The 22,363-nt window shown below is 42.5% G+C and overlaps 1 protein-coding gene across 4 annotated transcripts in view; it reads right to left on the bottom strand.

Annotated features, from left to right (window-relative positions):
- The window catches only part of MYO1E (myosin IE), a 216,949-nt gene that overhangs the window by 56,176 nt on the left and 138,410 nt on the right, over positions 1-22,363 (bottom strand). For all 4 annotated transcript variants that reach the window (XM_055537799.1, XM_055537798.1, XM_055537796.1 and 1 more), the window contains exons 8-15: positions 19,155-19,289; positions 17,095-17,227; positions 11,292-11,488; positions 7,556-7,636; positions 7,175-7,261; positions 4,791-4,877; positions 3,448-3,615; positions 2,377-2,462 (exon numbers count right to left, since the gene is read on the bottom strand). In XM_055537799.1, the coding sequence (XP_055393774.1) occupies positions 2,377-2,462; positions 3,448-3,615; positions 4,791-4,877; positions 7,175-7,261; positions 7,556-7,636; positions 11,292-11,488; positions 17,095-17,227; positions 19,155-19,289 (974 nt within the window). The remainder of the gene's footprint in view (positions 1-2,376; positions 2,463-3,447; positions 3,616-4,790; positions 4,878-7,174; positions 7,262-7,555; positions 7,637-11,291; positions 11,489-17,094; positions 17,228-19,154; positions 19,290-22,363) is intronic.

Here is a 22,363-nt window from a genome sequence, read left to right as displayed (position 1 = left end):
GTGGCCTTTGCCCACTAGATGCCAATAGGCCACTCTTTCTACCATCCCTTCCTTCCAGTAAAAGACCCTGACGAACTGTGCTTTTGAGTATGAGCAATTTTAAGTGAAGCTAATTCACTAATGCTTTGCTGGCTGAATGTATCTTCATTAGGAAGTGTAACTGGGCTGCATCTGTTGATATGCCTGCCTCAAAGGGCACAGGGCAAGGACTTTGTCTTAGTCACTGCAATGTACCCAGTGTCTGGAACATGACCTCTACCTTGAACACAGTAGGTGCTCAATAAACAGCTGCTGACTGACTGACTGCTGGAATGAATGTGATCCATGTAAATTCCTCCTAAGTGACTTACTAGTAGTATTAACAGTGCTAGTGGCTCAGTTGTGTTTGACTTTTTGCGACCCTGCGGGCGTTAGCCTGCCAGGCTCCTCTGTCCATGGGATTCCCAGGCAAGAATACTGCAGTGGGTTGCCATTTCCTTCTCCAGGGGATCTTCCCGACCCAGGGACTGAACCCAGGTCTCCTGTATTGCATGCAGATTCTTTACCATCTGAGCCACCAGGGAAGCCCAAGTGACTTACTGGGCATTATGAATTTTCCAGGAAGTCTCCCCAGCAATAATCTACTCGTAACCTCACCAGACACAATTACAGATTTTTACAGCACATGTGTTTTCTAAATAGACCATGACTACACGATACAAGTTCAAGAGCATCAATAGCTCTTGAAGTTGGCAGTAATTTTAATAATTAAAAAAAAATCTCTGAAAGCATGTCTGCCCCTGATTATCATAAACCCCACAAGCCAGGACTTGTGGTTTACCTGACCTTTTAAGAGCAAATAGATTTTTATGTTTTGAATGAAGAAATCTCTGAAGTGAGGGGTGTGAGTGCCAAGGAAGTACAAGCCTGGGAAGATGCGGGCTGGGGAGGAGTGGAGGCTGGCGGGAGGGGTAGAGGATTAAACAGAGCAGAAATTTGAACTGTGGACCAAAAATGAAACTCGATTTTGCTTTCATCGAAGTCAGGCCCTTTCTAGAAAATAATCATGCTTGCAACTGTTGATTAAAGCAGTTAGCCCTGATATTATATCTGAAGTAAGAGACCAAAAGGACACTATTACTTGGAGGAAGCTCTAAAATTTGTAAAAACTGGAAGTCTGTAATATTGTATTTGCCTGGCACAGAGAGGCTTGGTCATGTAAATGATGCCTGGCATCCATTACCCAGGACCATGGGGACCTTTGCAGGTAACAGGGAAGGAAAGGACATGGCAAAGCTGGTCCTGACTGCTCCAGCAGCTTGCAAGGGGGTGGGGGGGGGCAGCGGGGGGGTGGGGGTGTTGTGTGGTATTCCCACTGCTTCTATGACCATAGCTTAGTCAAGGTCTGGGGAGTTAAAATGGATCTCTGAGTGTCCTTTCCTGAGTTCTTGAGCCATTTCTCAAGTGCTTCAGCAACTCCATTCACTTCAGTTCAGTTCAATTCAGTCGCTCTGTCGTGTCCGACTCTTTGCGACCCCATGAATTGCAGCACACCAGGCCTCCCTGTCCATCACCAACTCCCAGAGTTCACCCAGACTCACGTCCATCGAGTCAGTGATGCCATCCAGCCATCTCATCCTCTGTCATCCCCTTCTCCTCCTGCCCCCAATCCCTTCCAGCATCAGAGTCTTTTCCAATGAGTCAACTCTTCGCATGAGGTGGCCAAAGTACTGGAGTTTCAGCTTTAGCATCATTCCTTCCAAAGAAATCCCAGGGCTGATCTCCTTCAGAATGGACTGGTTGGATCTCCTTGCAGTCCAAGGGACTCTCAAGAGTCTTCTCCAACACCACAGTTCTAAAGCATCAATTCTTTGGCGCTCAGCCTTCTTCACAGTCCAACTCTCACATCCATACATGACCACAGGAAAAACCATAGCCTTGCTAGATGGACCTTTGTTGGCAAAGTAATGTCTCTGCTTTTTAATATGCTATCTAGGTTGGTCATTAGCATTTTTAAAAACTGAGCGACTGAGAATTCTTAGGACGATATTCCAAGGGCAAAGTTTCACAGAACCAGACTATTCCACTCATAGATTACATGGCTATCCCAACCCAATCCCAGGATGGGCACTTCTTCTAGATAATACCATTGAACATGATGAAGTTGGAGACCCTGAAGGGCTTGCAGATGGCACTTAGAATGTGGGGTGGGACGTATTAAGGATAAGGGAGAGACTAAGATTGGGGGGATTACTATTTTAAGAAGTCAAATTGTCTAACGATAACTCAGACCTAACAGCACAAGGAAGCAAAATGCTGACATTTAAACATCACAAGTTTGTCCTAATACTAAAAATCTGATCAAACCTCTGTGTCAAATAAGGCAAACACACTTACTGCTCACTGCTTTGCATAAGCTCGATCAGATCCATAAAAAGCACATCACGGTTCCTCTCACAAAAGCCATCCATGTCATAGGATACCTTGCCAAGAATGGAAAGAAATCAAATTTTATCTTTTAAATATTTCATTGAACAAAACATCCAAGCCAGCATGGCTATCTTTCACGGAATATGTATATTTTCAGATGTAACAAATGGGCTTTTATCCTGAAATGTCACGTTAAGGCTGTGCATGTTTTACCTGCTAGATGACTTAGCTGGTGATGGCCTGGAGATGCTGATTGCATACACGATCCAAAAGATACATCGCCAGGCCCCCAGCTCTCACGATTACATAGTCCTTCTTCTACAGATATACGGGTGTGTAAATAATACACTGAATTCTTTCCCTAAATTTTAGCTAAGATGGAATAAAATGAAAGTGAGCACACTAAACCACTGCAATGGGCCACGTCATCTGAGGCTTTCTGATTTCTCCTATGAATGGTGTTAGAGTTAGATCAATTTAGCTACAGCCTCATGCTCAAGGATCCTCCCTGGTTAACAAGAGATTAATTGGGATGAAGAGTGAAACCAATGAATTTCCACAGTACTGTGAAGTCTCCAAATATCATGACCTCAGTTTACTTATCTGCATATCACCAGCACCCACACAAAGCCTGGTAGTGCAGTAACACACAGTACTCATGAATTTTATAAGAACAAACCCCTGGTCCTTGTTTATACTCCCAAGGAAGATGCGCAAGTAAAAAAATGCAGGCTTGCATAAGAGGCAAGATGAAAGCTCATTCCTTCAGCAGTTAATATATATGCTGATTCATGCTTATGTTATATAAGGGTGATTCGTGTTAAAAAACACGCAGCAGTGTATACTATCTTTTGTTTGTCTCTCCAAATATTTCATAAGCCCCAAGTTGAATGAATGAATGATGGGTCAATAAAACACAGAGAGGCAGATAAAACTATATGGACACTTTTCAGTTGCCTCAGGAGAAAACAGATTACAGACCCAAAGGCTTAATACAGGTCATGTCCTCTTTGTTGAACCCCTGATCCCTGGCCATACCTTCCCAGCGTAATGGTGAATAATGAAGCCTTGGTTCCAGCTGTTGAAGTGCTCATGGTTCCCAATCTGCATCTGCAGTTTCTGGAGCAGCGTCTGGTCCGCCCCCTCACCCACCGCATGCATCGTGGCACATACGTCATCCAGAATGCTCATGATTCCAGGAGGGTTCTGATGGGATCAAGAAAGCAAAGCTCCAATTCACTGACTGTTCTAAAACATACTATGTTCATTAGGTCTTTCCATAAGCAAGGAAACAGCTCCCGAGACTTAAGATACCATCTTGGAAGTCAGTCTTTCCCTTAGAGGAAGGATGCTATTAATAATCCCAAATGGGAGCCACCTCTTAGGTCTAACCATGGAACAAAGTCCATTTTCAAAAAGAAAAGTTCAACTTCCCGAGGTTCTATTCAAAGTCGTACACAGAAAGATCATTATCTGCTCACTCTTATTGTACTAGGTTGATTTTTAAAACTGAAGAAAACCATTTTTCTTTGACCCCAATTCATTTCTTAATGTTTGTTTTCAGCTTGTTGCCCATATAGACATGGATAATACAGTTACATACTGGATACATTCTATCATATATCACTTTTTCTGCATAGCACTAGTTTATAAATAATCCTCCTGTTTTACACAGTCTTTATACTGATTATTTTGATTGCTATATTTCCCTGCTCTTGTATGCTATAATTTATTTAAGGACCGAATTCTCTATGAATGTTTTCACCATTTCCAGTTTGGGACTTTTATAAAAAAACAAAATAGTACTGTATAAATGTGTCTATGCCCTTTTATTTTCTTTTGAATAATTTCTAGGGCTAAAGTCCTAGAAGTTGTATAAATGGTCTGGAAGGCAGGGCCAATTTTATGTCTCTTCATACACTATGCCATCAACATAAGTGATGACTGTCTCCTCTTAAAATTCAGTAATGACTTCCCTTCATAAATTGACAATGTACTTATATACACATGTATATATTAACTGTAAGAATAAAACCCTGCTTTCACACATATACGTATAAGCAAAATAAATGTAGTTGCTAAAACTCTCTGCATCGAGGATTTCCCTGGTGGTCCAGTGGCTAAGACTCCACACTCCCAATGCAGGGGGCCTGGGTTCAATCCCTGGCAAGGGAACTTGATCCCACATACCACAACAAAGACCAGGCACAACCAAATAAGCAAACAAAAAAACTCTCTCTTCAATCAGAGCTCTCACTCTCTCTATTCTTTTTTTTTTTTTTTAAATCACTCTCTCTATTCTAATACAATGACAGAGAGAACAAAAACTCACTTAGTGTAAACCTGTGAACAGTGAAGAGACACACCAGACCGATACTTACAACTTTGTTTTCAATGAGGTCACATACAACTTTGTTATTAAAGTAATCAATGGGTGTCCATCTAATGCCTTCTTGCACATATTCTTCCTATAGGACAAAAAGCAGGAATTCTCATTATGACTCAGTGAAGACCAGTTAGAGTTCAGCACAGATGGATATCACAGGCACATAAATCATCAGGAAAGAAAAAGCTGGATCCCTTCCATAAAAACTAGCAATGCTAATATTTTCTAAGAGGAAGAGGAAAAGAGAATTTCATTGCTTGGTAATTTTTATGTTTGGTTAGAACCATATAAAATTGCTTCCATATATTTGTTTTTGACATACAAAGATGGCAATTAAAAATGGCTTAACCCATAGGTCCAGTTATGAAATAATCTCTTTGAACTTAACATAGAACAGAAGTACAGATTAGCATCTAGGTACTTAAAAGGCAGGCCCCTCATTCAGGTCAGTTGCTCATTAAACATGATGAACACCATCACACTCTCCTAGTGTTCCTTGTTCCTCATCAGTCTTGCTTTGTTAGCATCCTTTGCTGGCTCTCCCCTCTACCCCCTGATCTTTATATGATGGGGGCTCTCAGGGCTCAATCTCCCAGTCTTGTTTTCTCAACCCTTATTCTCTAGGTAATTCCAATCAACTCTGTCGCTTAAAATAATACCTATGGGCTAATGACACCTGAAAGTGTTTCTCTAGTCTAGACTGGCCCCCTGAGTTCCAGAGTCACATATATTTCATATACTGGAATTTCCACTCAGAGGGATAACAGCCCTCTCATATCTACCACATTCAGCAGTGCTCTGGCCCTACATCCCTCCACTGTCTCCAACCAACTTCTCTCCTCCTCATTTTACCATTCAGTAAACACTCTCCCCAGTCCTGTTATTCAAGCTGCAAAGGCAGGAATCATCTGCGACTCCTCTTTCCCCAGCTAATTATGTTGGGAGCAAGTCACACTGACTCATTCTGCAAAATATATACCAAATCTGATCCCCTCTCACCACGTCCCCACCTCTCCTGCAGCCATCATTGTCTACACCTCGCCATTCTTGCTCAGTCTCCCTGGGAGTCTGGTTTTGAAACTTCTACTCTTGTTTGTCCTCCCCTGCCCAAGCCTGCCCTGTCTAAGTGCATAGAGTCAAAGTCAACTGGCCAAAAACAAATCAGATGGCATCACACTCTACTAAAAATCCTTCAGTGGCTTCTCATCATACTTCCTCTGAAGTCTTCGCCATGCCCTACCAAGTTCCTCTGTGACCCAACCTCTGCCTTCTCCCATCTCAGTCTCCACCATGTCCCCTCTTGGGGTTTGGCTCTAGCTACTCTGAGGAATGGAAGAATTCCAGGGCAGAGTTTCCTAGGAAAACTATTGATCACTGGTGTTCCTAAGCAGACACATGAACACTTCCATGAATAAACATTCTTCAAACAGCCTCGGATGTGTGCAGTGGGTTGAATGTGTCCCCCAAGATTTTGTGTTCATCTAGAACCCCAAAATGTCCAGAAATAGGATATCTGGAGATATCCTAAGCTAAGAATCTATCCTAGCTAAGAATCTCATAATGAAATTATCATGGATTTAGGGTGACCCCTAAATCCAAAGACTGGTGGCTTTGTAAGAGAAGAGAGAATGAGATTTGGACACAAGGAGAAAATGGACACATGGAGACACAGGCGGAGACTAAAGGCATGCGGCCCAAAGGCAAGGAATGCCAGGAGCACCTCGAGCTGCAAGAGGCAAAGAAGAATTTCCCCTATAGTCTCTGGAAGGAGTGCTACCCTAGCAACATCTTGATTTTGAATTCTGGCCTCCTGGACTGGGAGAGAAAAAAATTTCCATTGTTTTAAGCTATCTGGTTGGTGGTACCTTATAGCAATCTAAGAAATCAAAAAACAGTAGGCACCAGAATAAAAGGGAACTTGCCCTGGACTTTCAGTAGGTAGTATAAACAAGACAAGTACCTCAAGTCAGAATTTAAATACCAGCTTTGTTAAAGACACATTTATTTTTATGTTAGATTGGGAGCAGAGCAAATCCGAGAAAACCAAGTTTTCCTTTGGAACACAGTATATGCCATAGGCAATTGGGGTTGGAATAGGTTTCCATTTGCACTTGGTCAGTGAGTCATAAAGTAGTAAAAACAACCAGTCATAAGTCCAACTTCACAGCATCATTTACTTACAGAGAAAGAAAATGTAGCAGATGGTGTTTATACTTCAGACTAAAATGTCACAGTGGCATATGGTTTTTCTGCCTGACTCTATTAAGTACATTTTCTAATAAAAAAACTATAATCTGAACCTATTACCAAAAGAGAGACATCTATACCCTTCAAAACAAATTAGAAACAGAACAAGATGAAGGAAGAGGGACTGCTCACCTGTTCTGCCTTTAATGTGAGTTCAATAAAAATCTGCTGTAATTTTTCATTAACAAAATTGATACAGAACTGTTCAAAGCCATTTTTCTGAAGAAAAGAAAAAGACAAAGTGTTACTTTTATGTAGTTGTTTCTGCAAAATCATTTTAAAGTCACTTCTTGAGTGATTTAGTGAAAAGGCTTAACGGAAATGTTGGCAGCATCAGTAGAAACAGCATAGTTTATATTTAGGAGATACTAATTTAGTATAGGTACATGAAGAACTCAAAAAGGCAAAAGTGAGCCACAATGACTTTTTTTTTTCATTGCCTAGAATTATTTCTTTCAAGCCAGGTAAAAAGCATTACCCTTCTTTGTCTTCAATTACTCAAGCTGGTCTTACCTGAAATATTTCAAAGCCATAGATGTCTAGGACGCCAATGTTGTATTCCTGGTGGTCCTTCTCCATTGCTTTGTTGATAGACTAGAAGAAAGTAACCAGCATGGTAATTAACTCCTTTCACAGGGCATGCATGGGGATAAGAAAAGCAGATACTACTGCCTATGGAAACAGAAGCAGACAAGAAGACAGATGAATTGCCCCTTAAAAGGGCCTCAGTGCAATGTCAAGTTTGTGGGAAAACCACCAGAATCTTAAAAAAAAAAAAAAAAAAAAAGTAGCATGGTAGAAAAAAAAGTTTGCTTCATGATGAAAACCATTCATTTCTGGCAAAACTAGTTTTTCTCAGGAAGTCTTGAGAATTAGAAGAAAATATCTTGGATGAGTGAAGTAAAGCCTGTTTCACAAAAAGAACCAATATTGCAGAATTTGTAAATATTCTTTCCATTAACCCCATCCAGTATAGTATAGGCATACATAAGAGATACCGTGGGTTTGGTTCCAGACCACTGCAATACAGCAAATATCACAAAAAGTGAGTCACACCCCTTTTTTGTTTCCCAGTGCATATAAAAGATGCTTATACTACACTGTATGTAGTTTATTAAGTGCAGTCTTTTAAGTAGCATTACATATAAAAAAATGTACATACTTTAATTAAAAATTACTTTATTGGTAAAAAAAAAAAATGCTAGCACCTGAGCCTTCAGCAAGTCATAGTAGTAACATCAAAGATCACTGATCACAGAGCACCATCACAAATATAGTAATGAAAACGTTTGAAATATTGCCAGAATTACCGAGATGTGACAGAGACATGAAATGAACAAATCTCAGAAAAATGGCACTGATAGGTTTGTTCAACAGAGTTGCCACAAACCTTCAATTTGTAAAAAAAAAAAAAAAAAAACACAGTATCTACAAAGCACAATAAAACAAGGTATGCCCTGTAGTCAATGATCATCTAACATAATATGGCAGGAATGTCAACAAGACAGTCTTTATTCTCAGAGGCAACTGTGGACAGTAATGCCATTAGTTACTATTAAAGTGATGGTAATGAAAAGCAACTTTACATGGATTCAACATTCACCAGGCTTTGGGAAGGGCTTCCCAAGTTTTGTTTCATTTAGTTCTCGCTACAATCCTCTTAATGACACTGATAACATCATAATGTATAAAACCACACTGGATAAGAGGAAGGGTCTGGAATTCAATATAAGTAGTATGATGATTATATCTGTGTTCTTGACCACTGTGAAAAGAGATGTGTAATCAATGAAACAGATAATGATAGGAAGGGGGGTGTAGGTTAGAGGGGGTTGGTCAGGCCTGCAGGGGCGGGAGGAATGTAAGAGAAAAATTCCTGGGGGTTGAGAATACTTAAAGGAATTTTTAAGTACCAGAGTTGTTTTCCAGTCAAAGAAAATGACAATCACCTTTTATCAGCCAACAGGTAATGATGGATAGCACTTAGCCCAGCACCTGGCAAGGAGTCAGGGCTTAATAAATGTCAGCTCCAATTAGAATCACTTACACAGGGCATCTGCCCCATTACACCACACAATCAAGGGAGGACAGAAAGGAAATAAAGTGGGAAGGCCAGCACTGAAGGTTCACTGAACAGAGACAAGAGATGTAGGTTTTAATCCCAGTTCGGCACAACCCTCCTGCTGAATGGCCTTGGGTGAAATCACCAATACTCAGGGCTAAGATTCCCTTGTCAATATAATGACGGGCCTGGACAAGTTAAAAGCATGACTAATGTTTTGTATAACCCTGACCTTCCTAAGCAATCTTACCATTAATATAACCATAAGAAGTACACAGAATATTTACCCTACCCTGCTCTGATCTACTCAACCCTAAACACACAGAGAAGACAATGGCACCCCACTCCAGTACTCTTGCCTGGAAAATCCCATGGACCGAGGAGCCTGGTAGGCTGCAGTCCATGGGGTCGCTAAGAGTCGGACACGACTGAGTGACTTCACTTTCACTTTTCACTTTCATGCACTGGAGAAGGAAATGGCAACCCACTCCAGTGTTCTTGCCTGGAGAATTCCAGGGACGGTGGAGCCTGATGGGCTGCCGTCTATGGGGTCGCACAGAGTCAGACACGACTGAAGTGACTTAGCAGTAGCAGCAGCAGCAAACACACCCAACAATACTTTAAGCCTTATAGATGCTGCCTGGAGTGAAACACAGACTTTCTGGATCTAATGGCCAGCCTGATGTCCCCTGACTGGGATTCCCCTGGGGTTCTTTCCGGCTGGAATATATAAAAGGTAGAGGAGTAAAATAGCTGGAGCTCTGCCAAACTGAAACTTAAAACTGAAGTCGCTCAGTCGTGTCCGATCTTTTGCGACCCCGTGGACTGTAGCCTACCAGGCTTCTCTGTCCATGGGATTCTCCAGGCAAGAATACTGGAGTGGGTTGCCATTTTCTTCTCCAGGGGATCTTCCCGACCCAGGGATCGAACTTAGGTCTCCTGCATTGCAGGCAGATGCTTTAACCTCGGAGCCACCAGGGAAGCCCAAATTACCTGGGTTTAATTCCTAGGTTTATCACTTAATAGTGGTGTGACCTTGGGGAAGTTCCTGAACCTCTCTGTGCCTCAGAGTTAGCTTATATGTTTAATAGAGATAATAATACTTAAGTCACAGAGTTGTTGTAAGAATTATTCTTTTTCTAAAAGACTTAGACCAGTATCTGGCATTTAGTAAGTGCTATCTAAGTGCTTGCTATTATTATTCTAACCATTTACAAGCTACAGGGATTAACACAGACTGTCACTGGCAGTGACAGTGCTGAGAGACTAATTTTCAGAATCTATAAGTTATATACATATATAAATATGCATGTATATGCATATTAGATATAATATCTGTATGGTTACACCATCATTTTAAAAGTCTGTGGTAGTTCAAAAAATATATCCAAAAAGTCTTTGACACTCCTCTCCCCCCCAAACTGGAAATTAAATCCTCTGCTCTTAACTGTGGGCTGTCCTTCGTGACTTGTTTCTAATGAACAGAAGCTGACAGAGTAGCAATATTTGAGGCTAAGACTAGGACATCAAAATCTTTGCAGCTTCTTCCCTGCTCTTTCTCTCACTCATTCTAGGCGAAAGCAACTGCCGTGTTGTGAGGATATTCAAGCAGCTCCCAAAAGACGCCCATGTAGCAAGGAACTGAGGCATCCTGCCAACAGCCATATGAAGATGTCACCTTGGAACCAGATTCCCCAACCCTCGTCAAGCCTTGTAGTTCTAATCAGCATCTTTTTGTCCTCTCATCTCTGAGTCAGAACCACCAAACTAAGTCACCTCCAAACAGCTGACCCACAGAAACTGTGAAAAAATAAATGCTTACTATTTTAAGCCACTAAGTTTTGGGTTAATTTGTAACATAACAATAGATGACAAATACAAAACTCCAAACCGTTAAGCTGAAAGATTTACGACAGTGGGCCTCCTCTTTTTCTGGTCTGTAGTTCTGGCTTTACTAAATATTTGGTCCACAAGAAGCTGTTACCATATTAGAGTTTTGCTGGACAATACTAGAAGTAAAAGTGGAAAAGTAAAAAATGGTTCCAGTGTGAGGATAAAACATGGAGGAGTGAAGTGATGATCACATAAGGAATGAGCCAAAACGTGAAAACAAAGCTCTGAGATGTTTTACTCTTTACATGACATCAGAATATGAAGCCCTGATAATGTCAATCTGTGTTTACTTACATCTACCAAGAAATCAAAGACCCGGGAATGCAGGGCCTTGGCAAGTGCGTCCCTGGTGTAACAGGCTTGCTCTACGTTGAGGGTCACGTGGATAGACTCCGACTTGCCTCCCCACTTGCTGTCCATCTGCCGGCTTGTGAGCTTTTCTTTCAGCCGGTCCTGGTTGATCCCCAGGAGATAGGCAGGAAAAGCCAAAACTATACAAAACAAAACAAAAACATGACTGTCTTTCAGATTTTTAACAATTCCTCTCACAAATACACGGAGACATGTGTGTGCACACATGCAAGATACCAACCACCATAAGCCTCCAAGATCCTTCACTGTAATGAAGACTGCTTATCAGAAACCTCACACACAGCCATCCACTTTAATTTTTCCCAATTTTTCTCTTGCGTGAGTCAATTCCTATGACGACCGAGACTTTCAATAATATACATCAGTGATCCAAGAAGGGTGGCAAATCAATCCCCCCTACTGAGATCACAGCCAAATGCCTAAAATGGACATCTTTCCAAGTCTGCAGCAAGACAGCCTGGAAGGAACTAAATGAAGAAACATTTTTTTGGCTCCAAATACTGTTTTTCTTCCTTTTTGGTAGAGTGTTTTCATAGAATCATCATTCCCAGCTTGAAGCACCTGATATCATCAAATTTATAATGATAACAAATCACATAGTTATTGAGTACTTACCATGTGTTGGGGTACTAAAGACAGAGGACAGGATATAAAATACTTAAGAAATCTTGAAGACAATTTAGATGGGGCAAAGATAGTTTACCAAATAAAGAAGCCTACAAAAAGCTGAGTATGTGACAGGGACAGACAATAAAGTCCTGGAGGAACTTAGGACAGAGAGATATTACTGTTTGCTGGGGTGGTCAAGGAAGATGTGGGATTTGGAAGGGGCTAAAAGGCTGAACAGGGTGTGTACAAATGCAGAGGAAGAAAGAAGAGGGAGAGAGGGGAGTGGGATGTGCAAAGGCAAGGACGCTGGGTAGGGCAGACACAACTGAGGTGAGCACTGGCTGAGATGAAGGCCAAGGCAGGCGATCAGAAGATGAGGATGAATTCTAATGGTGGAACTGAACGGTAGGGGATATTTGGTCTGGAGTCAAAGGGGGCTGGATGGCTTCTAGAGACAGATGGTACCAGATCTCCCTGGGGCCCTGTACAAGCAATGGAGGGGGCTGTAGCAGTCACACCACAGGAGAAACACCCCATACTAAGGACATGCAGTTGGCACAGCTTGCGGTCTTCAGATAGAAAAGGTGAGGTTCTCACGGCTCAGCAAACTGTTTCAAGCCAAGAAACTCACCAAGAGGGGGCCCAGAAATACAAACAGGTTTTCTTGACTTTTTGGTCAAAATACTCTAATATGAATAAATGACAAGCATGAGATCCCTGGACACGAAAGAATGCTCAGATTTTTTTCCAGTATGAATGAAAGATTTTTATGAACACAAATCAAAATTCTGGACTTGGATATGACTTCTCTTTTCTGCATAAAGTTTTGCCAAAATTCTCTGATAAAGGGACTTTTATTAAAGACCTTATGATAATGCTCAAAAATCATAAAGCTCCCAATAAAGATAATCTGTTTGAATTTCACAGATGGCAATGGAATGTAGCAGGCTAACATTTCTCAGTATATACCTTCCAATGAGATGAAGTCAGTGAAAGCATTCTGAAAAAGGGCAATGCCAGAACAAGGTATTTATCATCTACGTGACTGTTTCACAGAAATGCTCTGACAGGGAGGGGCTTCCTTTTTCAAAGGGCATGTGAACAAAATTAAACACACTAATTTGCCAATGGCCAATTTCTTTTAAGTTTAGTTTCACCACATATGTTTAGGAATCTGGATGTGTCTTCTGCCAAAATGAAAATTACCTTGCACAGAACAAGGACATACTGTTGCTGCTAAGTCGCTTCAGTCGTGTCCGACTCTCTGCGACCCCATAGACAGCAGCCCACCAGGCTCCCCCATCCCTGGGATTCTCTAGGCAGGAACACTGGAGTGGGTTGCCATTTCCTTCTCCAATGCATGAAAGTGAAAAGTCAAAGGGAAGTCGCTCAGTCATGTCCAACCCTTAGCGACCCCATGGACTGCAGCCTACTAGGCTCCTCCGTCCATGGGATTTTCCAGGCAAGAGTACTGGAGTGGGGTGCAAGATGCCTGTAAATCACATGTGCAGCTTTGCATGAGAATCAAAAGACACTCACCAAAGTGTCTGACACCAAGGAGACCTTCATTAAGGAGAAACTACAGTGTTGGTTATCATCACTCTCACCAGGAAGACAGCATGTAGATGAACATGGGCTTCCCCCAAGTCCCCAGCCATGCTAAACTAGGGACACAGTTAAAATGGTTGGTAGCAATGTTTATGGCATTACCATTATGGCCACAGCTAAAGAAATAAAACAATATGGCATAAGTCCCTGGGTCCTTGAGATGAAATCGACAAGACTGACAAGGAAACAATATCCTTCCAGGCCTCCTATCTCTTAAGTAAAAGAGGGCAAAAGTGAAGGGCCCCAGGCACTCGAAAAACAAGGCAGGGAGTTTTGGCCAAGAATCAAAGTCACAAGCTTAGGGAAACAGCTAAGAAGTCTAGAGAGGAAATCTAGTACTTGCTTTTCTAAAAAATCCATGCCATGTTTTTCAAGTATAGTGTCTTCTTCAATCGCTGCCCTGGTGCTGAAACTGTAGGGCTGCTCACATTGACTTGATTCCAGCTGTGGATTTCTATGAAGGTGTATGCAAGAACGGATGGATAGGAGCAGCAGTTTAGAAGTTCAGAGGCTGGGGGAATGGGTTGTGAAGGACAGAGCAAGGAGAAAGCACTGATTAATTTTAAAAATGCTGATGTAACTCTGGTAGAGTTAAACAGAATTATGCAGGGCATAAAAGAGCCCACTAGAAAAGAATGTTTTAGCACATTTTGATAATGAGGACAGATTTCTACTACTGCATTCAAGTGTAAAGCAAAGTCAGATTGAATTTTTCCATTTAAGCATAGGGAATATAGAGAAACCAAAAAGATGTAACAAAACAAAACTCCCTGTTACAAATTTAAAAAAAATGGCAAAGTAAATGTGGTTTATCCATCTTGGGTGTTGAGCTTCTATGCTTTCTACCCACTCATAACAAGGCAAAGAAGGAGCACTCTCACTTCACTCCTGTGGTTACTTAAGGAGTATTTTTATTTCCTTCAACAAAGTTCTGAAGCTAATTTGTATTTAATATTCTGCTTTAGTAGACTAGTTGCGATGAAAGTCTTAACAATTTTTTTTTCCTACAATACAATAGCTAGGAAAAGTCTGCTTTCTTCCTTTATAAAAACATTGGCTAAGCCTTCCCTCTATAAATGTATTCCATATATTAAAGTCAAATATGAGAAAGATAACACAAACCAGGTTATCCATTTTAAGTAATTGGAAGAGTAACAGGAAACCATCTTTATGTCCATCAACAGTTGATTGGCTCAATAAACTAAAGCACAGCCAGGCAGTGGAATGCTAATGCAGCTTTGAGAAGGATGGGGTTTCCTCATTTTCAGCAATGTGGATGGACCTGGAGACTGTCATACTGTGTGAAATAAGTCAGCCAGAGAAAGACAAATATATGATATTGCTTATATATGGAATCTTAAAAAAGGAGTACAAATTACAAAATTAGAAACAGAGTTACAGATACAGAGGACAAACTTACGGTCACCAGGGAATAGAGAGGGGGAGAGATCAACTGGGAGACTGGGATGGACATATACACACTACTACACAGGGAACAGAACCAACCAGAACCTACTGTGTAGCACAGGGAACTCCACTCTGTAATGACCTGTACAGGAAAAGAATCTAAGAAAGAGTGGACACATGTATATGCATGCCTGACTCACTTTGCAGTATACTTGAAACTAACACATTGTAAATCAACTATGAAACAAAATTAAAAAAAATTTTTTTTAAATGAAGCTTCTTAATGAATTGCTATAGAATAATCTCCAAGGTACAATGTGGAATGAAAAATCAACTATAGAGTATGTTATAAACTCCAACTAATGTAGAATAGTAGGGAAAAAAAGAAGAGATATGAGTAGTTTCTTAGGAACACACTATTCCCCTGAAAGGAATACAAGAGATTGGAAACAGTGGTTCCTACTACAGAGGGGAATAGTGAAAGTGAAATTCGTTCAGTTGTGTCTGACTCTTTTTGACCCCATAGACTACATAGTCCATGGAATTCTCCAGGCCAGAATACTGGAGTGGGTAGCCTTTCCCCTCTCCAGGGGATCTTCCCAACCCAGTGATTGAACCCAGGTCTCCCGCACTGCAGGAGGATTCTGACTAGCAAATGGGTAGATGTGAGAACTGTGATCATGTACTACCCTGAACCAGTTAGGTATTACCAACTAAAGAAAACAATACGACTGGGAGAAGGACCTATTTCTCTGTTAAAGCTCTTTGGCTTCAAGCATAGCTCTTTTCTGATGGAGACAGCCCCACACCACTTTCAATCAGGGGATCTCATGACAGTTGCCAATCCTGGGTTTTACCCAGTTGGCTGAGGAGGCTTCTTGGCTCAAGCATCCAGGAAAATATTTGCTGTGTCAAAGCCATGACCTTTTCTTCCAGCCTAAAGGGTCAGTAAAGGATTGTACCATTTAAGAAAGCAAGAGAATTCCAGTGTACGTCTATAGAAACTGTCAAGAAATCGGAAAGGTCAGTGTTGAAAGGCAAGTGTTCACGACCCTCCTGGACACATACATGCATTTGTTAAATGTGAAGGATAAAGCACATAAAGTATGAAAACACAGTTATTATTATTGGTTGTGCTTCTAGACTTCATGGATACCCTGTGCATTTATTGTTTTCCACCCCACTCCCTTCCCTGGTAAACACAATTCATGTTTCTCCTTATCAGACAGACATCTAAAGTTAGCAGAACTTCCCTCTTTTATCACCAAAGAGAACAAAAATATAAAAAAAGAACCTTATTTGGAATGGAAAGAGCCTCACTGCACTGTCAGCAATGAGTAGGATACTATTTATTACTGGGCATCTAAATTTGTCATCTTGGAAGAATGCTGAGAAAGGAGGAAACATCTTCCTGGGTGGTTGAAGGATGTGTGGGTTCTGGGAGCAGCCTGGAAAGCTGACCGATGACAAAGAGGCTAAAGTCACACGCCACAGCGGCTGTAGCACAGCGGTGTACATAGAACCAGTACTGCGCCTCTGCAGGGGGCACCTGATTCCTTCCCAAAGGGTAAAAGCGATCATTTAGGTCTTCTGACGGCTATAGAGGGGCCATTAAAGACATCAGCAGCAAGATCAACACAACAGTGTCCATTTTTTCCCCCCTTGTTTTCAGAAACCCAATCTAATCCAACCCACGGGGCAACTTACGAACCTGTGAGCTATCCATATTTACTTACATCCTGAGAGAAACTTCAGGTGAATATCAACCCTAAAGATCAGTTACAGAAAAGATTTTTAGTAGGAGACAATTCTAATTCTCATTAAAGTATAGCTTGATTTTTAAACCTACATGTAAAATTCTGCCAGGTTTCCCCAAGGTTAAAGATAAACCAGCACAGCTTCATCAGCGGTCCCTAGTGTGGGTGCATAGAAGAGGCACAGACTCTCATGAGACCTTTCAGTTCTGCCACAGCAAGATACACCAGTCTCCTCAGCCTCTCTTCCCCAAAAAACCCCAAAGCACAGGAAAGTGGTGAGTTCTTCTGATCGGAACTAAACACTGTACCCCCTCATTTGGCAACTGTGTGCCCAAACCACTCACACTCTTCACTCTCCACGGCCGCGTAATTGCCAACTTCCTTGAAGCTGATGTTTCCCAGGTGGAGAATCCCCGCCACTATCTGTAGCACCAGCGCCTGCTCCTCCGCAAAGATCCCAATCACGTTCATGGCGTGCTGGAAGAGGGGAGAGAAACGACCCAGACCAATCAGTCACTAGCTATGGAAGCACATCAGAAAGAAACCAAAGCTTGGATGGGGTTGTGCAGTTACACATGGCTTAGTCTGCAATGGCAGCTGGAAGTCACCATAAGACATTTTCACTGGCCCATGCCCTCTCACACATTCAAGTCTCAACACCTGCTGGAAAGGCAGTTCAGTCTTGAAATTTCTTTTTTGTGGTTTGGTCATTCAGTCATGCACAACTCTTCCGCGACTCCATGGACTGTAACCCACCAGGCTCCTCAGTCCCTGGGATTCTCTAGGCAGGAATACTGGAGTGGGTTGCCATTTCCTTCTCCAGGGGATCTTCCCGACCCAGGGATTGAACCCACGTCTTCTGCACTGCAGGCAGATTCTTTATCACTGAGCCACCAGGGGAGCCCAATAAATAACCTGCCCAATGTGAATATGTAATCATCTAGAAATACATGCGAGAAGGCTCTGGAGGAAAGATATTCAGATGCAGAGGCAGCTGCCTAGTCAACAAGTCTGTTCTTCTCTCTCAATTTTCTCCTTGTTGCCACCGTCTCCCTCTAAGGGCACCAGTCTGCTTTCCAGCCACTCCAAACTCTCACAGGCTTTTCTCTTCATTGGGAGGGCTGAGAATAAATTGTACTTGCAAAAGGATCTTGAAAAATTCCAGGAAAACCAAATAAAAGAATCATTTTAAGAGCTTTGTTTCTGAGATCCACTAAATTCAAATAAAAGGATATGAAAAGCCTGAGTCTTAGATACCCATATCTTAAGGGGGCTCTTTTCTAAGACCGCTGCAGGCCTGTCTGCACGTTTTCTCCCACCTCCCGAGGCCACATGGCCCCTTGATGCCACCTTCTTTCCTGACACCTGGGACACAGTCTGCCTCTTTCAAGCACAAATGTCAGCCCCCTTGCCACCTGAAACTGTACCTCCAATTGCCCATTCAGTTTTTCCACTTGGTTTTGGATCCAGGCTGAGGGATAAGCCAGGGGGTACCTGACTTAAAGGGCAGTGGTGATGCAGTTCCTTGAGGCTAAATGGGTGAGTAGTCCACCTCTAGAAGGTTCTATTTTTTATTTTTAAAATTTCTTTTGACAATACCACACGGCATGTGAGCTCTTCGTTCCCTGACCAGGTTTTAAACATGTGCCCCCTGCAGTGGAAGCATGGAGTCTTAACCACTGGGCCATGAGGGAAGTCTCCAGAAAGTTCTAGATTGACTGAGTTAGTAAGTTGTTTCCCAAGGAGGTGAACCCTCAATAATCTACCTGAATTCAGTGTGTACCATAACGTACACACAGTGTGAAAAGAATGGAGTAAGGCTTGCCCTCTGACCTGTAAATACTGAGGTGGAGATGAGACTGAAGGTGTTCTAAGATTTCTAAACCTGATTTTTTTTTTTTTTTAATATTTATTTGGCTGTATCGGGTCTTAGTTGTGGCATGTGGGATGTAGTTCCCTGACCAGGGATTGAACCTGGGCTCCCTACATTGGGTGCCTGGAGTTTTAGGCACTGGACCACAAGGGAAGTCCCTTTAAACCTGATTAAGAGAATAATTTTTGGTTTGTTTTTGTAAGGAAACAGCTCAACAACTGTGTAAGCTTTCGGCAAACAGGTATGGTAAATGCATTACTGAAACTAGTTTTTATGTGAATCAGAACACCTAGAGAGGGGTAATGATGAACTTTTTTATTACCCATGTTTAATCATTAAGTGGTCCTCTGGCAACTGGGCCGATGGCTATTTAAGGGTGTTTACACCTGTGTTTTAAGAAATGGAGGGCTTCCAGCAGAAAGAGGTGATGTTTCAGGCTGCTCTTTGCTTTGCTCACCTCCCCTGCCCTTTCTGCCATAGACAATGCCTGGTCTAGATGTCAGATCGTGCCCAGCCTGCACCAGCACTTACCAGGGTTTCCTGAAACTCCTTCTTGTCATCAATGCCGTCCACCTTGTAAGACCCCGAGAGGCTCAGGTAGTAATAATAGTCCATGGTGGTGATGCCCAGGCCATGCTTCTGCTCTGGGGAGGCGCCCTCGATAAGCTGGAGCAAGAGAAAGTGGCATGTGTGTGGTGGAGCCTATGGATCAGGCAAAGGTACCACATGGGTCCCGCTACCACCCACCACCCCTGGAGTCAGGCAATCAGACCTTCTACCCCTGCTTCCTAAATGGATGGAAGCTCCTGGTCTCAAAAATACGAAGGGGCTTCAGAATATCTGCTCTCTGTGTAGTAGCCCCAAATCATCTTTGCAAATTCTAGTTCTTAACTCTGATTAGACCTGCAAGGGCTGAGAATTTTCCCTTATCTGATATATCGAACTGTGCAGTTATTCTGGTAAGATCCCTTGGAACAGTGGAAAGCAAGCCAGATTATCACTACTTTGTTCCTGTTCAGCTTGCACATGGCTCTTTTTTTTTATTTTTGGTGGAGTCAAACTCTTATTTTTTATTTTCTTAATCGGAGTATATTTGTTTTACAACCTTGTGTCAGCTTTTGCTGTACAACAATGTGAGTCCATGCACAAGCCTTTGTAAAGGGCAGCTGGACTCTCCATGCTTCTCACAGCGTGGTGCATATTCACGTACAGCCTCAGGTCCCCCACGCTGGTGTCCTGTCCCTTGGCTTTCTGTTCTATCTCTGGTATCTACCTTAGTTCTGAGCAAGGGCCCTACAGGTGTGCAAGAAAATGTTCAACAATCCATTCTCTCTCTCTTTTCCTGGCTATGCTATGTGGGTCTCTCTAGTTGCAGCAAGTGCAGACCTACTATCTGGCTGTGGTGCCTGGGCTTCTCATTGTGGTGATTTCTCCTGTTGCAGAGCATGGGCTCAGTGTTTGTGGCACCACGGGCCTGGCTGCTCCACAGCATTGGGAATCCTCCTGGACCAGGGATCAAACCTGTGTTCCCTGCACTGGCACGTGCATTCTTTACCACTGGACCACGAGGGAAGTCCTGGACAATCCATTCTTGAGGTGGGGGTAGGGAATGGATGCGTAGCAATTGCTAACTTTGGTGGTGTAAATACTCCTACCATGACTGATTTCAAACTACCAAGAAATGTCACTGAAGGAAGAAATGCACAGAGTCCATGCAAGCCAGCGCCAGCCACCACTGGCCCCCACCCCCATCCACACTTCTTCATCTTGGTTTAGTTTCTCATGTCATCCCAGCTTCACACCCTTAAAACAGGGAACCTCATCTCCTTTATGGAGAAGTTCTTGGTCATCCTATTACATCAGGTTCCCTTAGTTTTTCCCCCTATCTCCTTAAAATCTTTTGTGCCACTCTCTTCCTTTTTCTTTTGGTTTGGTTTTGCTTTTGCTAAGGAAGAACTTCTCCCATCTCTGTCTCAGTCTTCTCCCCACTCACATCATGTACTCCCTTCACCTGAAGGTTCAAACATCCCTTTCTTTCTCTCCAACCTACAGTCATGTTGCTTCTTTGTCTTCTTTAGAAGCTTTTCCTTGACTCTGAAATCCTTCAAGCTATAGAATCTCCTTCCTCATCTGGTTTCTTCCTCCCTGTCACCATTCTGATGGAACAGCCCTCATGGCTGCTTTCCAGTGGCTGAAGCCACCAGGCCTTGCTTGGTCCCCAGGCCCTTGCCTCATCCTTCTCCCTCAAGCTCTGAATAAGTGATCCTGCCCTGCACCCCCAAGTGTCCCCTGGCTTTGGTGACACTGCAGGATCTCTGACTACTTTCCTGGCTCCTCAATGCCTCCCTCATCCCACAGGTGGTCTCCAGGTCCCCAAGTCCTAAATGGGCATGGTTTTTCTCTCCACATTCACTCCCACAGGAGTCTCACCTATTTCACAGCTTCGACTATCACTTTTATGTCAGAATCTTAAACTCTGTCTTACCCTGAACTCATCACTTCCCCAGTCTCCAGGCTGGGGTTTTCCAACTTGTGGGCAGAGGATTCTGAAGGGGGGTAGGGCTGGCATTTAGAGTACAGCATCCGGGAAATAATTATGAACTTCTGTCTAGTGCTCAATAAATAATATAGTGTGTGTGAGACATAAAATTACTTTTCAAAGACCTGTACGTGGTGCTTTGAGTAATACAATTAAAAGCATTACTGAATTGACAGAAGCTTTTGGTCATCTATAGATATTTTAAACCAATAGATTCTAACCAGAAGAATTGTTTGCCACCACCTAACATGTCTATGGAATTGAAAAGACTGAAATGGGAGCAATCACCATAGCTTATGCTATGCTATGCTAAGTCACTTCAGTCGTGTCTGACTCTGTGTGACCCCATAGACGGCAGCCCACCAGGCTCCCCCGTCCCTGGGATTCTCCAGGCAAGAACACTGCAGTGGGCTGCCATTTCCTTCTCCAGTGCATGAAAGTGAAAAGTGAAAGTGAAGTCGCTCAGTCGTGTCCAACTCTTAGCGACCCCATGGACTGCAGCCTAACAGGCTCCTCCATCCATGGGATTTTCCAAGCAAGAGTACTGGAGTGGGGTGCCATTGCCTTCTCTGCAACATAGCTTAACTTCCTTCAAATTGAATAATCATCAAACTCTAACAAAAAATTAAAAAAAAAAACAAAACAAAACGAAAAAACCTAACAGTTGCAGCCGATTCTTCAAAGAAAATCTAATGTGGGTCCCCAGTATAAGAAGTACTAATACAAAAATCCATACATTAAAAAAATTGTTTATGGTATCATTACACTTTCAAACACTTAAAAAACATTCAAAACAGTTATATTCCAATAAAAATCAATAATCATTAAAAAAAAAAACATTTAAAAAATAGTTGAAACAAATGATTGCTGAAGCCTGGAACATAATTTAAAAGCATCCGGCCGACTGCTCTAACCCCAAACTCTCCATGGCTTCTGAGAGTCTAAGCCAAAACTTTTTGACCTGGCAAGAAGTACCTCAAGTCTTTTTTCAAGTCTTTCTTCCCACAGTTCACCTTTTGGAGACCTCTACCCTTGCAATCCGGCTGGAGCCTGGCTCATTCACCAGCTTACCTGTCCCCTCCCTCCATCTCTCCCATCTCCCCACCTCCCCATCCCTCCCTCCTTGCTTTGTTCAGACCATCTGACTCAACCTGAGTCAACCTCTCCTCCACACCATCTTGTGCCCCCTTAAAAGCTCTCC

Source organism: Bubalus kerabau, chromosome 10 (genome assembly GCF_029407905.1).
Source record: "Bubalus kerabau isolate K-KA32 ecotype Philippines breed swamp buffalo chromosome 10, PCC_UOA_SB_1v2, whole genome shotgun sequence".
Lineage (NCBI taxonomy): Eukaryota > Metazoa > Chordata > Mammalia > Artiodactyla > Bovidae > Bubalus > Bubalus kerabau.
This window is presented reverse-complemented; position numbering and strand designations above follow the sequence as displayed.